The sequence below is a fragment of the Oncorhynchus clarkii genome, chromosome 25 (genome assembly GCF_045791955.1).
Source record: "Oncorhynchus clarkii lewisi isolate Uvic-CL-2024 chromosome 25, UVic_Ocla_1.0, whole genome shotgun sequence".
NCBI lineage: Eukaryota > Metazoa > Chordata > Actinopteri > Salmoniformes > Salmonidae > Oncorhynchus > Oncorhynchus clarkii.
The window spans coordinates 22849562-22870651 of NC_092171.1; the positions used below are offsets into that span (position 1 = coordinate 22849562).

The 21090-nt window shown below is 43.9% G+C and overlaps 2 protein-coding genes across 3 annotated transcripts in view; one reads left to right on the forward strand and one right to left on the reverse strand.

Moving 5' to 3' along the window:
* LOC139383676 (transcription factor IIIB 90 kDa subunit-like) overlaps nt 1-21090 on the reverse strand; it is a 62751-nt gene that overhangs the window by 26761 nt on the left and 14900 nt on the right. For both annotated transcript variants that reach the window (XM_071128209.1, XM_071128210.1), the window contains exons 6-14: nt 20159-20231; nt 13687-13836; nt 12676-12769; nt 12432-12558; nt 12258-12297; nt 12045-12137; nt 11062-11316; nt 434-495; nt 223-304 (exon numbers count right to left, since the gene is read on the reverse strand). In XM_071128209.1, coding sequence (XP_070984310.1) covers nt 223-304; nt 434-495; nt 11062-11316; nt 12045-12137; nt 12258-12297; nt 12432-12558; nt 12676-12769; nt 13687-13836; nt 20159-20231 — 976 coding nt within the window. The remainder of the gene's footprint in view (nt 1-222; nt 305-433; nt 496-11061; nt 11317-12044; nt 12138-12257; nt 12298-12431; nt 12559-12675; nt 12770-13686; nt 13837-20158; nt 20232-21090) is intronic.
* LOC139383679 (BTB/POZ domain-containing protein 6-B-like) lies at nt 16635-21062 on the forward strand. The gene is made up of 4 exons (XM_071128221.1): nt 16635-17536; nt 17735-17825; nt 17923-18041; nt 18460-21062. The coding sequence occupies exons 1-4, from the start codon at nt 17187-17189 to the stop codon at nt 19490-19492; spliced, it is 1593 nt and encodes a 530-aa protein (XP_070984322.1). The 5' UTR covers nt 16635-17186; the 3' UTR covers nt 19493-21062.

A 21090-nucleotide genomic window follows, 5' to 3' on the forward strand; every position in this document is an offset into this window, starting at 1 on the left:
AATCAAATAGAGTGAGTAGGCTGTACATGCAGTTTGGATGCTGGAATTATTTGAGTGGGCGAACAAGCACAGGTAGCTACTTTGACGTGATTTATTTGACAGATAAAAATATCATGACTAGTTGTATTCCTGCCACATTAAAAGGTAATGTACAGTTCAAATGACGTCTATTACTAAGCACATGAATTTTGCAATACAGAGACCCCCTGGGTGTGGCTGTACCTTTCTGCTCTTTCAAGTAGTCTTCATTCTGTTTCAGCCAAAGCTCAGTCTTGATTTTCACCTCTTTGTCATTCAGGAGATACTGCAGAGAAGGGTACATAAATGACCTTAGTTATGCATTTCCAGGCTTTATTTGCTGGCAATCCTGTAAAGTCAGAATGAATAGATGGTTCAATATTAGGTGCAACGTAAATTAAAATACAGTACATACCAGCTCAATCTCATCATCATCAATACCACTCAAGTCCAGCTCTCCATTTTCAGCATCCTCATCTGAAAAATAAATTCAACATTATTATTATAAATGTTAAGTATTGTAGGTTCTCAGGTACGCCAACCCACTCTGGGAGAAAGATATCAATTCCACAGCAGATAACACTTTACAAAATTCATCCAGTGTGTTTCTGCAAAAACAATTGTGCCTGAAGTTTCAGTAAATAATAAGCACCACAAATGTAAAAAACAAAACAATAAGTAATAGGTTTAAGCCTGATTTAAGCAGATCTGCCTGTACAGATTGTCTTTTCAATTACAATACGCTTTCAAGATTGTGGTACGCTTTATTTTCATGGAGTTGCTGAAACGTCAATTTGCATTTTGATGCGAGACAATGGATTCCTAAGCCTCATTTCCATTTTTACCCTCCTTCCTCTGGTGATTGTTCAGGTTGTCTGAGAAGAAACAGCCACCTTTATGCCGAGACAAGACGTCTTGGAGTGTTCTCAAATCCCAGGGAACTCAACACTTCAATGATGGACTGGGAAGAAAAACGTTCTCACAAAGGAAAAGTCTGATTACCTTTGATAACAGAGACAAAATGATTGAGGGTTTGACTTCGGCAAGAAAAAAATGAATACAACAGCTTTCACACAGATGAATCTCCTTGATTAGCCATTTTCTAATAAAGTGAGACTCCTTCGCCTGCCTACACACAGACAGTCTCAGTCAAAGGGAAGAGAATCGCGTCTTAAGGGGCAACGTGTGACAGGTTTATGGGAGCCGTTTAACTTCTGTCACCTCTCTGTTTGACGTGTTCAGAGAGCCATGCTTCCCTAGGTTAACACACTCACCACAGAAGCACACTTCAAAGCCGTGCCACACACATCCAGACAGGCTTCCCAGATAATTAAGGAGAGACAGGTGCTCAGGACACGCCACACACACACCTGCAATATTACAGAAGTTGCAATCCAGTCAGTCGTGTTCAGTAAGTCCCAATAGGTCTGGCCCAGCCCTCTCAAAACTTCCCTTCAGTGAAGTGTGAGGGGAATTTTTTAAATTTAACTCGGTGAGTCAGTTAAGAACAAATTCTTATTTACAATGACGGCCTACACCGGACAAACCCGGGCGATGCTTGGCCAATTATGAGCCACCCTATGGGACTTCCAATCACGGCCGGTTGTGATATAGCCTGGATTCTAACCATGGTGTCTGTAGTGACGCCTCAAGCACTGAGATGCAGTGCCTTAGACAGCTGCGCCACAGACAGGAGACGGACAGAGAACACGCTATTCATCCAGAGGAGCATGAGAACAGGGCTGGTGACAAGTTCAATTCATTTCCTTAAACTAGGAGAATTACATTGCTTTTATCAAAACAAATTATTCAAGTAAATAATGATACTCTATGTGATGTGGAAAAAAACAAAGAAAATAAGAATGTACCGGAGAGTATAAAAAAATTCAAATAGGCAGTAAATCGAGACAAGCTGCAAATGAATTAAAGTGTTGTTTGCAGCAGGATAAAAGGCAGTGCAGTTTACATTATATTCTCCTTTAATAAAACCCTCTTAAAAATGACATCATGGTGGGAGATGGGCTTCTACAGTTTTTGTTCACACACTCTTGCACAGCACACCCTGCGTATCAATGCCACGAGCCCCAGGATTCCTTAGGCCTTTCCTTTCCCAATGAACACTTCTTTACCAGTAGATCCCCCTCCCCTGGAGCACTCTAGAACGCACTCCAAATCCACCACGGAGGGGAGGAACTAAGGGTAGACCACTGTCAGATCATCAACTGTGGGGGCTGTCCAGAAGCTAAAAACACCCAATTCTGATGTGATGTCAGAGATTAGATGCTATACCGCAGAGCTTCACTTTTGTGTGTGAGTGAGAGAGAGAGAGATGGAGAGTCGCTGGGCTCCTTGAGCCTATATTTCAGAGAGAGAAAAAGACAGGGGAGAAAGAAAAAAAGTATGGTCTAGCAAATTAGAAGGGAGCATCGGTGCTTCGAACCTGCGTCCTCCTCCCTTCTCCGCGCTCTGCCCAGAAACACTCTCCAGAGTTTGTGATCGTCAGGATGAATCAGCTTGTGGCATGGTGCTGCTCACGGTGGATCACTATTACCTAAACATCAAGACTCCCTTGAGGTCCCCAACAACACCGCTGTTCCAAACACAAGGCTTTCCCTTAACCTGAGAACATGACAAGTCTCATCATCATGCAAAACCAGCCCAGTGGTAAAGTCAAGCAGACTACATGGCAGCTCTGTGCTGAAGACAACCAAACAGAGCAGAGGAAATAAATAAAGTGTAATATTCTCCGACTGACATGGGCAGGCTGGTTCACCATGTTGAGCACATCTCTAGCACTAACCTTGGGACAGGGACCCACCAAGCATTACAGCCCACTTCATTATCTGTTCCAACCCTACCACATACATCAAACAGCATTCAGATATGTTATCATGGTGCCTTGACAGTCCTTATGACATAATCCTGTGTTTGTGCTCCCTCGTTTCCACCATGCTAAATCAATAAACAGGTGTTAGCCCTGATGCACGCACAGCGAGTTAAAACCCTATGTGTGTGTGTGTGAGTGAGAGAAAGTAACAGCCTGAGGCACAGGACTTCCTGCTCCTCCGTGGTAAACGGCAGCTGTCATCTCCACTCAGGCTGGGAGCTACAGACAGAGCATCTCCTTTTCCTCCCCAGTCCACGGAGACGGATCATGTCCAGTCACAAATCGCTCATATGACATGTGTCACAGACTATGATGCAGCATCTCACCAAGCCTAGGAGACACTACTGCAGCTCTTGAGAAACACATAATCAGCCTGGTTTTACATTTGAAATCACAAAGGAGCTTTGTGAGACTTCCTGACAAAGTGCAATAGGCCTGCAGAGATTAAAATACATACTAGAATGTTTTTATCCTAATCTTCCCGCTTTCGACATATGCATATCTTTATGATGTCATCAGTAGTCACCTTACCCCACCTTCCTCCGAGGGGCTGGCCATCCGGCCATCTGTCATGCTGGCCCTGGCCCTACAGACTGTACTGCCCCTAGGCATTGTAAAACACCCCACATCTCCGCCTCCTCACTGTGGAATTGAGGCATCTCCAGATGTCAGGCAGAGGATGTAAATGACAGAGCGGAGGACCTTTGTGTGTGTGTGTAGCTTCATCTGACCTCTATGATTGCCATTTTGTTAAATGTGAAGGAAGATAAACACCACAGTTTAAAGGCTAGCCCAGGTAGGTAGGTCGGATGGGTAGAGTGGTGCTGCTGCTGACTCAGTGAACATTTCATTCTATTCCACCTTGAATAGCTTCTAAATAGACCTTTAAACAGCCTAAAATTAGCAACTAGAGATGTTCTCACTGTTCACTTGGATCTGCCTTAAGACATTCACACACCAGAGGTCGTTATGCTCTCTGAATTATATTATGTTTAGCTGTAAGTTTACAGAGTAGTAACTGTAGTCTTAGAATTGGAGAGTCAGGAGCCATGCTTAGGTAAGCAGGAGCCTACTTATTTACCAATGACTTTAAGCACTGGCAGTGGACAACTCCAGTCCTTGAGCGCTTGGTTGTCCAATGATTGATTGACTTTCAAATCAAAACCTAGTATGTGGGGGAAAATAAGGCACAAGTTTGTTTTCTGCGCAAACATCTGAAATGGTTCAGGAAAGTGCCAAGATTCACCTAAATCCAGAGGCCCAACACCTTTAAATGGCCCTTGCTGAGTGCTGACATTCTCAGCCCATAAAAGCAGAGCCGTTTAAAAAGTGCCAGAGGCTGACTGTGCTCAGTGATGCTGTTAAGGTCAGGCCCAAAGTCATTGATTGGACTAAGTGCCTGGATGAAAACACAGGCCTTCAATCAATGCCTGCTCTAATGGTAAAGGACAGTGCTCCCTGAAGACAAAACTATATAGACGTTTGCGACAGAGTTATCATGTGGTTGCCGAGTCGCAAAGCATTGCCAAGACTGGCTGCTCTCTCCCTGACTCAAGTGTAAATTAATATGCCATTACTCAGAGACTAGAGCATCTAAACTACAGCACACCTATTGTAACAATCTCTAGTCATGCCTCTGGTTTCCACCCTTCAATTAGAAGTAATCTGTACCAGAGACCGGATCTGGGAGCAGAGAGGGTTCCAATCGAGATTTCTAAATAAAACCACGGGTCTGGGTCGGATCCGATATGATTGTCACGGGTCTCAGGTATGTGCAATTTTAACTGACTTGTCCGGAAGGGCCCATACAGATCCAAACACAACTGCTGCAGTATAGTGAAAGAGACATTTTATCATTCATGCTGCTGCTCTTGCTTTTCATGGATTGGAGCATGGCGCATGTTGGCCAATCATGAATCAAAGTGGCACAAGGCGACAGGTATAAAACCTGTGCGTGTGGCAAAAGTTAGAAGATATTTAATCAATGGAAGATGGAATAAATTACAGAATAAAAAAGTTATTGGAGAAGGATGGGCACCAATGACCAAGAACCACAACAGGTAGGCTGCTACTTAATATTCTGAACAGAGGTAACTGTAGGATGAGAAGGCATATTCACTGCAGCCTCAATTAGCCTAGCTAGTTAACTCCCGGGTTAATGCTGTCAAGACAGGTACTACATAATCATATTGGATGATAAATAACCTAACTATGGCAACTATTAGTCTACTATAGCGCGAGTCTGCTTGTTTGGTTGCAGTCTCATCTCTCATCTGCTCACAGTATGGCCCCTCCCTGCCTGCTAGAGCAGCACCCCTCTCTCCCTTTATCAGCTCCAGTTAATAAAGTAGCATAAATTACTTTCCCCACACTCTAGCTGTCTCTATGTTTTAAGAATTAATTTATGCATATCAGGTCCGGGTGGCAAAGCCCCAGGTCCATTTCGAAACGGGTCCAACATTTTGGACTCATGAAGATCCTCTCTACCTTCAATACAGGCATTAGGGATGAATGACAGATTGGTTTAGTCTACTCAACTCCATCTTTAGTATCTTAAACACATGAACAGACTCAAAAAGGACCCCTCCTCCCTTTCCTCTTAAGCCGTGCCCAAACCAACAGTGCACAAAAACATAACTGATCACACACACACACACACAGATGAAAGACACCGTACTAATGACAAGGTCCTACTCTGTCCACTTAATGCTTCAAACATTGAGCTGGGGACCCTTGAACCTCCGCTCCTCCCAAACCCGCCAGTTTTGGAGAAGCTACTCTAAAAATATAGTTTACCAAGCTACCAATTACTTCACACCGGAAGAAGTTAAGCTACACTAAAGCTACCCTTACGAAAAATCTAGTTTACTAATTAGAAAAATATAGTTTAAAAAAAATAACAAAAATATTTGGTTGAATTTTACCCCTTTTCTCCCCAATTTCGTGGTATCCAATTGTTTAGTAGCTACTATCTTGTCTCTTCGCTACAACTCCCGTACGGGCTCGGGAGAGACAAAGGTTGAAAGTCATACGTCCTCCGATACACAACCCAACCAAGCCGCACTGCTTCTTAACACAGCGCCATCCAACCCGGAAGCCAGCCGCACCAATGTGCCAGGCAACCAACACCGTGCACCTGGCAACCTTGGTTAGCGCGCACTGCGCCCGGCCCGGCACAGGAGTCGCTGGTGCGCGATGAGACAAGGGTTTCCCTACCGGCCAAACCCTCCCTAACCCGGATGACGCTAGGCCAATTGTGCGTCGCCCCACGGACACGACAGAGCCTGGGTGCGAACCCAGAGTCTCTGGTGGCACAGCTGGCGCTGCAGTACAGCGCCCTTAACCACTGCACCACCCGGGAGGCACCTAGTTAACTAAAGTTAATTAGAAAAATAGTTCACTACTTCCAAACTACATTGTGGAAAAAATATCCAAATCTGAAATGTCATAGACTTCAAAAGAACCATCGCTCTGTAGTCAGATGTTAACAGAATGTGTGATTTAGCCAATTAAAACACAAAGCGAGCATTAGGTTTCAAGTGTGAATTGGGCAGATCTGATGCCAAAAAAGGAAATTCTTGCCTACGTCGCACATTTTTAGGAAAAAAAAGTGATTATAGTTTTATTTCATTTAACCTTTATTTAACTAGGCAAGTCAGTTAATAAGAACACATTTTTGTTTACAATGACGGCCTACCCACGCCAAACCCGGACAACGCTGGGCCAATTGTGCGCCGCCGTACTCCCAATCACGGATGTGATGCAGCCTGGATTCGAACCAGGGACTGCAGTGACGCCTCTTGCATTAAGATGCAGAGCCTTAGACCTTATTAACCTGGCAGTCCTAATTCCAGCAGTTAGCTACACCAATGTGGCATTAAATAAATTATTAACTACTGAAAAAAACTACCAAGATTTTAATAAATTTCAACCACCACCAAGATAATGCAATATGTAATTCAAATATTAGTTGAACTACAGGTAGTTCACTACTCCAACACTACAATTAGCCAGGCCTGAGACACCACTGGCAGACTGCATCCATGACACAACCATTGCAGACACACAGCTCCATGAAAGCAGCCCCAAGAGGTACACACACCAACACTGACTTGCTGTAAATGATCCTCTGACTAGATCAGCCACATATTAAAAAGTATTCTATTAGAATGAGTCAAAAGGTCAGCCAATGTACAGTACCAGTCAAAGTCAATTCAAGGGTTCACTATTATTTCTATGTTGTAGAATAATATTGAAAACACAAAAACTAACACATGTAATCATGTAGTAACCAAGAAAAAAGGGCTATACAAATTAAAATATATTTTATATTTGAGATTTACAAAGTAGCCACCCTTCACCTTTTTGACAACTTTACACACTATAGGCACTCTCTCAACCAGCTTCACCTGGAATGCTTTTCCAACAGTCTTGAAGGAGTTCCCACATATGCTGAGCACTTGTTGGCTGCTTTTCTTTTACTCTGTGGTCCAACTCATCCCAAACCATCTCAGTTGGGTTGAGATTGGGTGATTGTGGAGGACAGGTCATATGATGCAGCACTCCATCACTCTCCTTCTTGGTCAAATAGCCATTACACAGCAATGACAGTGTTGGGTCATTGTCATGTTGAAAAATAAATGCCAGTGGGTCTAAGCGCAACCCAGATAGGATGGCGTATCGCTGCAGAATGCTGTGGTAGCCATGCTGGTTAAGTGTGCTTTGAATTCTAAATAAATCACCTACAGTGTCACCAGCAAAGCACCATCACACCTCCTCCTCCAAGCTTCACGGTGAGAACCACACATGCAGAGATCATCCGTTCACCAACTCTGCATCTCACAAAGACAAGGAGGTTGGAACAAAAAAATCTCAAATTCAGACTCATCAGATCAAAAGGACAGATTTCCACCGGTCTAATGTCCATTGCTCGTGTTTCTTGGCCCAAGCAAGTCTCTTCTCTTATTGGTGGTTTATTTGCTTATTTGAGCTGTTCTTGCCATAATATGGACTTTTACCAAATAGGGTTATCTTCTATATACCACCTCTACTTTGTCACAACACAACTGATTGTCTCAAACGCATAAAGGAAAGAAATTACACAAATGAACTTTTAACAAGGCACACCTGTTAATTGAAATGCATTCCAGGTGACTACCTCATGGCACTGGTTGAGAGAATGCCAAGAGTGTGCAAAGTTGTCAAAGGCAAAGGGTGGCTACTTTGAAGAATCTAAAATATATATTCATTCAACACTTTTTTGGTTACTAGATGATTCTTTATGTGTTATTTCATAGTTTGTCTTCACTAATATTCTACAATGTAGAAAATAGCAAAAATAAAGAAACACCCTTGAAGGAGTAGGCGTGTCCAAACTTTTGACTGGTACTCTATATCTTTCCCTTTCACGGACATGGAGGATGAGATCCACATGACAAATGTACATTGAGATAACTCAAACTCACATCAGTCAATAAAGCCTTTTGATACATTAATTTGAGAAGCATTATAAACTCAGCAAAAAAAAGAAACGTCCCTTTTTGAGGACCCATCTTTCAAAGATAATTCGTAAAAATCTAAATAACTTCACAGATCTTCATTGTAAAGGGTTTAAACACTGTTTCCCATGTTTGTTCAATGAACGTTAAACAATTAATGAACATAAACCTGTGGAACGGTCGTTAAGACACTAACATCTTACAGACGGTAGGCAATTAAGGTCACAGTTATGAAAACTTAGGACACTAAAGAGGCCTTTCTACTGACTCTGAAAAACACCAAAAGAAAGATGCCCAGGGTCCCTGCTCATCTGCGTGAACGTGCCTTTGGCATGCTGCAAGAAGGAGGCATGAGGACTGCAGATGTGGCCAGGGCAATAAATTGCAAAGTCCGTGCTGTGAGACGCCTCTACAGGACGGACAGCTGATCGTCCTCACAGTGGCAGACCATGTGTAATAACACCTGCACAGGATCGGTACATCCAAACATATTTTTATTTCACCTCTATTTATCCAGGTAGGCTAGTTGAGAACAAGTTCTCGTTTGCAACTGCGACCTGGCCAAGATAAAGCAAAGCAGTTCGACACAGTTACACATGGAATAAACAAACAATCAATAATACAGTAGAAAAATATATACAGCATGTGCAAATGAGGTAGGATAAGAGAGGTAAGGCAATAAATAGGCCATGGTGAAGTAATTACAATATAGCAATTAAACACTGGAATGGTAGGATGTACAGAAGATGAATGTGCAAGTAGAGATACTGGGGTGCAAAGGATCAAGGTAAATAAATAAATACAGAATGGGGATGAGGTAGATTGGATGGGCTATTTACAGATGAGCTATGTACAGGTGCAGTGATCTGTAAGCTGCTCTGACAGCTGGTGCTTAAAGTTAGTGAGGGAGGTAAGAGTCTCCAGCTTCAGAGATTTTTGCAGCTAGTTCCAGTCATTGGCAGCAGAGAACTGGAAGGAGAGGAGGCCAAAGGAAGAATTGGCTTTGGGGGTGACCAGTGAAATATACCTTTTGGAGCGTGTGCTACGGGTGGGTCCTGCTATGGTGACCAGTGAGCTGCAATAAGGTGGGGCTTTATACCTAACAGAGACTTGTAGATGACCAGGAGCCAGTGGGTTTGACGCCGAGTATGAAGCGAGGGCCAGCCAACGAAAGCATACAGGTCGCAGTGGTGGGTAGTATATGGGGCTTTGGTGACAAAACTGATTGCACTGTGATAGACTGCATCCAATTTGTTGAGTAGAGTGTCGGAGGCTATTTTGTACATCACACCTGCGGGACAGGTACAGGATGGCAACAACAACTGCCCAAGTCACACCAGGAACGCACAATCCCTCCATCAGTGCTCAGACTGTCCACAATAGGCTGAGAGAGGCTGGACTGAGGGCTTGTAGGCCTGTTGAAAAGGCAGGTCCTCACCAGACATCACCGGCAACAACGTCTCCTGTGGGCACAAACCCAACGTCGCTGGACCAGACAGGACTGGCAAAAAGTGCTCCTTACTGACGAGTCGCGTTGTCGTTTCATGGTTGGATTTGCATTTATCGTCAAAGGAATGAGCGTTACACCGAGGCCTGTACTCTGGAGCGGGATCGAGTTGGAGGTGGAGGGTCCGTCATGGTCTGGGGCGATGTGTCACAGCATCATCGGACTGAGCTTGTCGTCATTGCAGGCAATCTCAACGATGTGCGTTACAGGGAAGATATCCTCCTCCCTCATGTGGTACCCTTCCTGCAGGATCATCCTTACATGACCCTCCAGCATGACAATGCCACCAGCCATTCTGCTTGTTCTGTGCGTGATTTCCTGCAAGACAGGAATGTCAGTGTTCTGCCATGGCCAGCGAAGAGCCCAGATCTCAATCCTATTGAGCACGTCTGGGACCTGTTGGATCGGAGGGTGAGGGCTAGGGCCATTACAGCCAGAAATGTCCGGAAACTTGCAGGTGCCTTGGTGGAAGAGTGGGGTAACATCTCACAGCAAGAACTGGAAAATCTGGTGCAGTCCATGAGGAGGAGATGCACTGCAGTACTTAACACTGCTGGTGGCCACACCAGATACTGACTGACTTGATTTTGACCCCCCCCCCTGAGTTTATGTCTCAGTTGTTGAATCTTATGTTCATACAAATATTTACACGTTAAGTTTGCTGAAAATAAATGCAATTGACAGTGAGAGGACGTTTCTTTTTTTGCTGAGTTTATGATTCAAGCCGATGACTCATTTTAAATCACATAATGGTGAGTCTTAAAACCAACCCCATCTAATAATCTATTCTTCTGACATTAGATTATGTTTTGTCCTTAGTGGCTACACTGATCCTTCCATAGAGATTGACTCGGTTAGTTTTGAAACTCATTCCCGTCTATGACTAGATTTTCTTCACCTTCTCTCTACACTCCCCAGATGCCCACTACCATGAAAACCAATCTGCTTCACCACATCAGGACATAAAGTCAACATCCTCCCCATCTCTTACACCTTTGAAATCCCCCACACCTTGACATTTCTAGATATGAAGTAGAGGGAGAAGTGAGAGACAGTGGAATATCAAAATTAAGAAGGAGGAGTAAGGAATATTTCCGATGCAAACTAACAGCAGGACAAAAAGCATCTAGACAAGCAACAGGTTTGCTAACCGTTCTCCTTCTCCTCTCCGATGCACTTGCTGATAGACTCTGGGAGGCCGAGGCTGGCTGCGGTGGGCATGGGCCCCAGGAGGGAGGCCAGTGATGGGCCTCTGCGTGGAGGTCTCTCCTCCTGCCCGTCTCCATCCTCCTCTCCAGAGATCACCTGGTCACACAGCTCCTTATTGAGGTGCTGGGCCACAGCCTTTAGCTCCTCGTCCTCCCCATCAGGAAGAGATATTTCATCGTCCTCTTCCTCCTGGGGGCCTAGGAGAGGTGGAGAGAAAGAGCAAGACATCCAAATAAAATCCTATAAATCCTACATGCAATGACATTTCTTAATTAAACTGATAAAAACTAAATGATGCAGAGAACAAGTAAAGAGACTGACATTGCATTTCAAGGCAGATTGATTTAGTCGCTGTTGTGGCTGATTATGAGAATAATTTAAACTGTATGACATCTGTGTTTTCAATTAAGTCAAGAGTCCTTCATGTAGTTATGGGTGAATCTATCAACCCGGCTAATGAGACAAGGCACCTTATAAAAGAAGCACCTGGTTTAATTCTACGGTACCATCAAGCTGTCAGCCCTCTTAGTGTTGATAAAAGCCCAGTGTGTGTGTGTTATAATTGTGCTTCCCAGGCCAGGCAGAAGAGCAACAGGCCTACATCACGCTGACAGACAGCCAGCCAGCGGCCCCTCTACAGAGGGCGTGCAGAGATTAAGAATGAAATGCAACACAATCAGCTAGGGGGGCACAGATGGTTGGAGGGGGTTTAGCGCATCACAGTTAGATGGCAAATGTGCGTCATCATAACATTCTCATTTGCATTGAGTGAACAATTGTTTTGTTTTTTTCTGAGTATTTAGATAAATGGAAGTTTCAGGCTCTAGCGACAGACTGGCAGCATAGTGAGATAGGACCCCCTGGGAGGGGGGGGGCTGTAACTAGAGAACTTGCATGGCTGCTGAGCACGACCCCTGTGTCGTACCGGGTTTTGCATAGGAGGCGTACATCCCTCTCAACTTGGGCCGGCTCTGCTCCAGCTCCATCTCAATCTCATCTTGGTACTCATGGATTTCACCTGTTGAGATAAAATCCAGACAACTCTGTAAAGTCAGAGTGGAGTCGGCAATCTTTGCACATTTATCTTTTTAAATAGTTTTTTGGTTGGCACTTGACTAGACATTTTTCATAACCGTACCTTGAACATCATCAATCTTCTTCTCCAATTCTTCCTCAAGCTAGAAGGGAAAAAACTAAATATCAGGGTGTGAATGTAAAAAACAGCAGTGCCATATTGAGACAAAGCACCAGTTAAAACATAGGACAAGATAAATAAGGGTGGTACGGTTGTATCCTTCCTACAGTTCCTCACCAGCTTCATTCTTTTCTTCCTCTGGCCAGCGATGAAAGAGGGCGGGTCACACTCCTGGTCAAGATCCACTTTCATAAATTCCTCAATGGTCAGCTGGCTGGTGGGCGTGTCCTCAAACTCATTCAATCTGAACCATGAGAAGGAAAAGATTCAGCATACTCTTCATATAGATGACGGAGAACATGCCAGGCTAATCCGATTTCATTTGGAAGATGCTGTAATGTGCTTTTCAAGCAGCGCTCACCTCTTTCGTAGTGTGGCCTCGCACACCTTCACTACACTAATGATTTCTTTGATGGTACGGCGGAACTCGTGCATGCGAGCAGCGACCAACAGGGCTGAGAACAAAAACACACACAGGTGAAATACTCCGTCACAGAAACAAACTTTGCCGAAAAGTTTAATATCCACATATATTTTTCAATTTACCTACCAATTGTTGTAATATTCACGTTATAATAATCTATTAATGTTGGTAGAACATGTAGAGCTTGCAACGCCAGGTTTGTTGTTTCAATTCCCACGAGGGAACAGTGTGAAAATGAATGCACTCACTCTGGATACGAGCGTCTTCTAAATTACTAAAATGTAAATAATCTAAGCCATTAGATAAATCATCAATTCAGTAGTACTGTAACCCATGTTTTATGTAACTGACAGTAGCAAGGTCTGTTTGAAGATGGATGTAAGGTTATGTTCTTACGCAAGTAGTTTGAATGGTCTTTGAAGTTCTAGTAGCCTGCTTTTAGAAATCCCATGGTCTATCTCACACATTCACTTAATATTGAGTAACAAGTTCTAAACTTCTCTTCCCTCTATGTAAGTGAATCCTCTACATGATTAATGATAAGCAATTCATTCATCTGATATTGCAGCTGAGGAAAAGCAAGGCAGAAAAGTGGAACCAGGAACATAAATGTCCACATGCCTGGGGAAGTTGGTTCTTCAGTTTCAGGATGTCTTGCCAGTAATACATCTAAGCAGGGAGTGTTCTGTTCAGGTCAAGTAAGTAGGGAACAGACTGTAGTACATTGTCACTAATTGGAGCCTCTGTGGTTACTTATGAGTGTTACCTGTGATTCGGGGGTCACCTATGATCGAAGCTCGCATGATCTGAGCTATGATTACAGATCCCTGTGGTGAGCGATACCAGTGGACATGGTTACCCTGTAGTTTCTGTTATTCATGATAAGGACTAGCCTACCTGCGATTGTGGTGGTAACCTGTGGTGTGGTTTACCTGAGCTCATTGTTACCTGCGCCACACAGTCCTGAGGGTCTCCGTCCTGTGTGCATCCAGTCCCTTTTCATCCTCTGCAGCAGTCGCAGTGCTGTCATGGACACCTCATGGTTCTTCTCTCCAAACTCCAGCATGTGGGCAAAGCGAGGGATGTACAGGCAGGGGTCTGGAATGGGAGATTGAGAAACTGAGATCCAACCCAGACAAGCAACATTATTATGCTAATATATGAATTGCAGATGTCTAAATGGTGTACAGCAGGGTACTGTTTACAACTCTGTAGACATTGATCAGAAAGTGATGTGTCTTCTTTAATGAAAAGGTCAATATTATTGGATATACTCATATTATTCCCAGTGGAACACATTGTGACCAATAAGGACGAATACTTCTACACTGCATTTGCAATCCAAACTACCTTAACTCCTGCCTTTCCATCATCCGAGGCAAACTAGTGATATTCAATCTCCATCATGTCAATTTAAATGTGTTGTTTCTCCTTTTTATGCACTTTGTGATTATTTTCTGTAATGAAAAGCACTATACAAGTTAAGATCATTACTGTAGAATCAAATGACCCATTTGGCAGTGGCAGATCCTTCTGTTGGAAAGCTGGAATACATTCAGTTGCCAAACATTGCATATAAAAATGCCATGAATAGAGCTGACATGATTCCTTATTCTACTTGTCAGGGAGGAATATTTTTCTCTACAAAGAAATAGGCTATATCTGAACGTTCCAAAACGTTGCATCCTGCTGAATGCACTCCGGGTAGAGCAGGCTGCTGGTAATAGGATATGGTAGGAGCCCAACCCCCATCTCCAAATCTAACATGTCTCCTGTGCTGGCTCTAGTCAAGTCTCTACAAAGCAAACTTCAGGAACGGTCCCCTCTAATCTAACGCGCCAACATTCAGCCAAGGTAAACAGAAGTGCGGTCTTCTGCTGTCAAAGCTTTTGCTCGTGGCTTGCATCCAGTGGAAATAAAGTGGTGCGGCTGATGTTACTTAAACAATGCAAAACAGGATCAAACAAAGCTCAACTAATTCTGCATCAAACTTTCTCATTTCTGACGAGTGGAGATATTACAAAAGTAAACCAATCGGACATTAAATTACGAATGGTTTAAATCCAAATTAAGCAGTGATTACGCATAGGCTATAATCGGTCATTTAAATACATGTATCATTTATATCAGAAACAAGGACGTGGATATATATTTTTTTGAGTTGGAAATAGAAACAATATTTTCACTAAGAGTTTGTGCGATCTCAGTCCGATGCTTAATGTCCATATTTGGACTTCGCATTGAATTAATGCTGCATTCGTAACCAAGTGGGAATTGACCATATATGACAGGAAAATTTCAATAGAAAAATCCTCCAACTGGTAATTACTAGTTGAGAACTATCATCCTGAGCTCCCACTTCTCCTACATGCTAACATCACCTACTAAGGAAATTAGCTTGCACGCCTCCAACTCAATCATCAAGTTTGCGGACGACACCACAGTGGTAGGCTTGATTACCAACAACGACGAGACGGCCTACAGGGAGGAGGTGAGGGCCCTCGGAGTGTAGTGTCAGGAAAATAACCTGACACTCAACGTCAACAAAACAAAGGAGATGATTGTGGACTTCAGGCAACAGCAGAGGGAGCACCCCCCTATCCACATCGACGGGACAGTAGTGGAGAGGGTAGTAAGTTTTAAGTTCCTCGGCGTACACATCACGGACAAACTGAATTGGTCCACCCACACAGACAGCGTTGTGAAGAAGGCGCAGCAGCGCCTCTTCAACCTCAGGAGGCTGAAGAAGTTTGGTTTGTCACCAAAAGCACTCACAAACTTTTACAGATGCACAATCGAGAGCATCCTGTCGGGCTATATCACCGCCTGGTACGGCAACTGCTCCGCCCACAACCGTAAGGCTCTCCAGAGGATAGTGCACAACGCATCACCGGGGGCAAACTACCTGCCCTCCAGGACACCGACACCACCCGATGTCACAGGAAGGCCATAAAGATCATCAAGGACAACAACCACCCGAGCCACTGCCTGTTCACCCCGCTATCATCCAGAAGGCGAGGTCAGTACAGGTGCATCAAAGCAGGGACCGAGAGACTGAAAAACAGCTTCTATCTCAAGGCCATCAGACTGTTAAACAGCCACCAATAACATTGAGTGGCTGCTGCCAACATACTGACTCAACACCAGCCACTTTAATAATGGAAATTGATGTAAAAAAAATGTATCCCTAGCCACTTTAAACAATTCCACTTAATATGTTTACATACCCTATATTACTAATCTCATATGTATATGTATATACTGTAATCTATATCATCTACTGCATCTTTATGTAATACATGTATCACTAGCCACTTTAAACTCTGCCACTTTGTTTACATACCCTACATTACTCATCTCATATGTATATACTGTACTCGATACCATCTACTGCATCTTGCCTATGCCGTTCTGTACCATCACTCATTCATATATCTTTATGTACATATTCTTTATCCCTTTAAACTTGTGTGTATAAGGTAGTAGTTGTGGAATTGTTAGGTTAGATTACTCATTGGTTATTACTGCATTGTCGGAACTAGAAGCACAAGCATTTCGCTACACTCGCATTAACATCTGCTGTGACAAATAAAATGTGAGCTTGATAACAGCATTTTCGGCAGTTAAATACAACAAAACATTTATACAAACCAATCTATTAATATGGTATTTTAACTCTAATTTGTTTACAAAGATGATAGGTGTACTTTTAGTTCATGGTTTATATTGCTTGTTGGCCATTAGCCAATTGGCGTTTCTCAATTACTTCATAGCACATGAATGCATCCAACTGGTATTTACGACTTCACAACTGGTAAATTACCACCTCCCACTTAGTTACAAACGCAGCATTAGCGAGAGCTGGTCAGAGGCTTGGAGGAGGCGCTTCTGACGTTGACGGTATGCGTAAATCTGATTTGTTGTTGGCAGCGAGCTGGGCGTCCGAGATGATTATATCAAATAAAATAAAAAAAATTCACTGCAACTAAAACGCCAGACCCGACAAATTACAATTCACATCGTATCCACACATCAGCTAAGGAGGAACCCGCGCCTTTTCCTCGTTGATAAGTAGCTTTTGGAGAAAAACATCTGCCAGGATTTGCGCAGGAAAACAGCGAACTCCAAGCGAGCAACGATGATCTGTATTTACCATCAGCACAAAAAAGGGAAACAATACGTTTCGGGGAGAGCTCAGTGGCAATAGAGGATGAAATGAGAAAGGAGTATACTGCTTGAACTTGTTATACAACCTCAATCACTGGACGGATATTTTGTATGTTTCTCTTACAATTGATTCGGGGTTCGTAAGACTTCTTAATCGCTGAATTTATGCAACATTTGCATCTAAAGGTCACGATTTGTGTATCAATTGTCAACGCAGATTAATAGTAGATCCTGGAGTTCGTGGTTTATTTTTAGGGAAAGGGCCAACGCTTTGTGTGCCGATGCCAACGGCAGATTGCAGGTTGCTCCATCATGGTCGGATCATGAAGTGTCTGACTTTTTTACTCTTACTTCCAGAAACACTGAAAAAGTCTAAAACGACTGGGAAACACACAAGCAGGTTACCAGTATGCTATGAGATTCTAACCCTGTCCTTGAAGAAGAAGATGGCTGCAGAACTGTACCCTGCGACCAACAACGGTACTACGGTGACCGGCACTGACAAGAAAAGCAATGTGCAGGTCACCCAGTCAACAACCACTGCAACAACACCGACCACCCAGCAAAACATAAACAACAACAACGTCGAACCTCCGAGCTGGCAGTCCTCGCACCCCACGCTACGGGAGAGGTACTCAGCTTCTTACTTAGATCAAATTATTTCGATTTAGTTCAAATATGGCTATTGTAAACCAAGTCAATGTCCATAATTGGAATCACACTTTATAATGCTCCATTGTGTAGGGCAGGTTATAATATTGTCTTGCAAAATACTTTTATGGAATAGCCCAAGTTGTCATATCTTATTGACAAATTTCCTCCCTTCTAGGAACGCCTTGATGTTCAACAATGAACTCATGGCCGATATCCATTTCATTGTTGGTCCCTTCGGTGAATCTAAGAAAGTGCCAGCGCACAAGGTAATCTCCCTCTCTATTTGGAGAAATAAGTTGACTTTTCTGAACCATCACGCCTATGATGAGTGACTAATCATGTGTCCGTTTTCTTTCCCTCCAGTATGTGCTGGCAGTGGGTAGCTCAGTCTTCTGTGCCATGTTTTACGGGGATCTTGCAGAGGAGTCGTCCGAAATCCATATCCCAGATGTAGAACCTGCTGCTTTTCTAATTCTGCTGAAGTAAGCCACTCACTCCTCATATTAAACATGACCAGCACAATGTCACTTCAAAATAAATTCAAAGCAAGACAAGTGCCAAAATGCTAGATCAAAGGGCACGGGGAGCACTGTAGAGAACTGTAATTGCTTGTTTCTTTGCTCATCTTGAAACATTTCTTATTCAAAGCCAATGATTTACCCAGAAGGAATAAGCAGTCTAGAGGATAATGACTTTTTGTTGATACTATAACAATTCGTCATCCACGCCAATGCAATGAAACGTTGCTGCTTTTTATCCACTTGGGAGAATAGTGGAAGCTGTGCCAAGTCCACATCCTATTTTCCTAGAAGGAATAGCCGTCATGAATTCTCCACGTGCTGATTTGCCTTCTTTACTAAACTAGAATCTCATTCTATTCCTCCATTTTGTCCCCTTCAGGTACATGTACAGTGATGCAATAGACCTGGAGGCTGACACCGTGCTGGCCACCCTGTACGCTGCCAAGAAGTACATTGTACCCGCCCTGGCCAAGGCCTGCGTCAGCTTCCTGGAGACTAGCCTGGAGGCCAAGAACGCCTGTGTGCTGCTGTCCCAGAGCCGTCTGTTTGAGGAGCCTGAGCTGACGCGGCGCTGCTGGGAGGTGATTGATGCGCAGGCAGAGCTGGCCCTGGGCGCAGAGGGCTTCTGTGAGATTGACCTGCAGACCCTGGAGATCATCCTGCAGAGAGAGACCCTCAACACCAAGGAGGTGGTGGTCTTTGATGCTGTTATGAGTTGGGCCACAGCAGAGTGTAAGAGGCAAGGACTGGGAGAAACCACCCGCAACAAGAGATCTGTCCTGGGCAAGGCACTCTACCTGGTGCGCATCCCCACTATGACCCTGGAAGAGTTCGCTGATGGGGCAGCCCAGTCAGACATCCTGACACTGGAGGAGACGCATGACGTCTTCCTGTGGTACACAGCGGCCACCAAGCCCAAATTGGACTTCCCACTGGCACAGAGGCAGGGCCTGGCACCCCAGAAGTGCCACCGGTTCCAGTCGTCAGCCTACCGGAGCAACCAGTGGCGCTACAGGGGCCGCTGTGACAGCATCCAGTTCGCAGTGGACAAGCGGATCTTTATTGCTGGACTGGGCCTGTATGGGTCAAGTGGTGGGAAGGCAGAGTACAGCGTCAAGATTGAACTGAAGCGTCAACGGGTGACCCTAGCACAGAACCTGACCAAGTTTGTATCGGACGGATCAAGCAGTACATTTTCTGTATGGTTTGAAAACCCGGTTCAGGTGGAGCAGGATGTCTTCTATACGGTGAGTGCCGTGCTGGACGGGAATGAGCTGAGCTATTTCGGCCAGGAGGGCATGACAGAGGTACAGTGTGGAAAAGTGACATTTCAGTTCCAGTGCTCCTCGGACAGTACCAACGGGACTGGGGTGCAGGGGGGACAGATCCCAGAGCTGGTATTCTATGCATAAACTGAACTGGTCATAACGGACAAGTAGAGGACATATGGACTGTACATCCATGTGTTTAAGCCTTCTAAATAATGTAGCATTAAGACACTACGGTATGTCACTAAACAAAATACTATTTTTAAGTGAAGGAATGCTGTTATTTATTTTAAACTTATTTTAATTATTAACTGCAAAAAGCAGTCCCTTGTAAAAAGTCGTATTGCACTTGTGGACAGCCTCTGCAATGTTTTTTTTGTACATAAAGTACGGTTATATGGTGTGCAGCTTGATGCTGATCAATCCTGATGTTCTGTGCGAGAGCTTATGAACCTGCAGAAAATCATAAAAGTTATGCGAGATAAGCCACAGATGTTGCTGCTCATCATTATATAACTCGCTTGCATGTGTGAAATTTGTTTGCAGGGTTATTTTGTTGTTAAGAGCACCCTCTAGGTACACAGATGAGTGCTACAGGCAGGTTGGTAAAAGTGATGTGGTCAAACCTTCATGACGCCTTTGTTGGAGCAAAGTCACTAATTTGACCACTTTTAATAAGTGGTAAATAGGTTTGGTTCTCAGTGGCAAGACAACACTTAAAACAACAGCATTTCTCCAAAAAAATACATTCAACAGTATGGTCCTTTGTTTACAATAACACAGGGAGTATTGCAGGGAGACGGTAGGTACCTATGGCGGGGGCATTGATGCAGAGCTCTCTGGCCAGGACCAGGAAGGTTCTACCCAGGACGTAAACATTTACCTGAGGGAGGGAAAAGAGAATTAAGAGCAGAAATACAGGAGGGTAGTGCAACTTTCACTGAAACCCACCCTGTCAAGTCCACAATGTCCTCATAACATGATCCAGAGTTACTTAACAATTGAGTAGCTCGTGATCAAATCTGGTCTAGTAAGTGTAACTCAATGCTAAACTGGCGTACTATCTAGAAAGCCCATCGATTCTCCAGAACAGGGGCAGACTAAAGCTCTAGTTTGATCTCCGACCATCTCATTCTTTCCGGCTAACGCTCCAGACCTTAGGGCAGCGTTTCCCAAACAAGTCCTGGGGCCCACCCTGGGTGCATGTTTTGGTTCTGCAGCAGCAGATTCATAGCTTGATGAGTTGATGGGAGGTGGGTCACAATGCCTTCCCGTGGGAGAGGAGGGCAGTGATCACTGGCCTGGGTGGGGCACCACAAACTGGATTTGTGGAATATCTACCCATAGCACACTGATCCTTGACCGGATAGCACACTCCTACCCTTCAAATACCAGGGGGTAGGTTCAGCTCTTCCAAGGACAGCTGAGAGCATAAAAATACAACTGACCAGCTGTGTCTGAGAAATGTCCCTCCACCCTAACACTGACTTTATACACAGAAAAAAATGTGGGCCTATATTTATACAGTCCTTGGCTTTAGTTAAAAAGCTCAACATACTGCATAAGCCAACTTCCATCTTGTTGGATGTTATATCATGGTCAGTGTGGGGATGGGATTGTGTATACTTAAAAAATAAAAATAAACATCCTTGATGTATCGGACTGTTCAATTATATTTCAGAAGAGGTTTTTATTAATAAAACATATTTAAAAAGGGCTAAATGTCAACGTCGTGGTGCAAA

Coding starts and splice junctions, on each gene's coding strand:
- LOC139383679 (XM_071128221.1), top strand. CDS start 17,187: ATGCCAACGGCAGATTGCAGGTTGCTCCATCATGGTCGGATCATGAAG. Junction 17,537..17,734: donor CACCCCACGCTACGGGAGAG/GTACTCAGCTTC, acceptor CCTCCCTTCTAG/GAACGCCTTGATGTTCAACA. Junction 17,826..17,922: donor AGAAAGTGCCAGCGCACAAG/GTAATCTCCCTC, acceptor CTTTCCCTCCAG/TATGTGCTGGCAGTGGGTAG.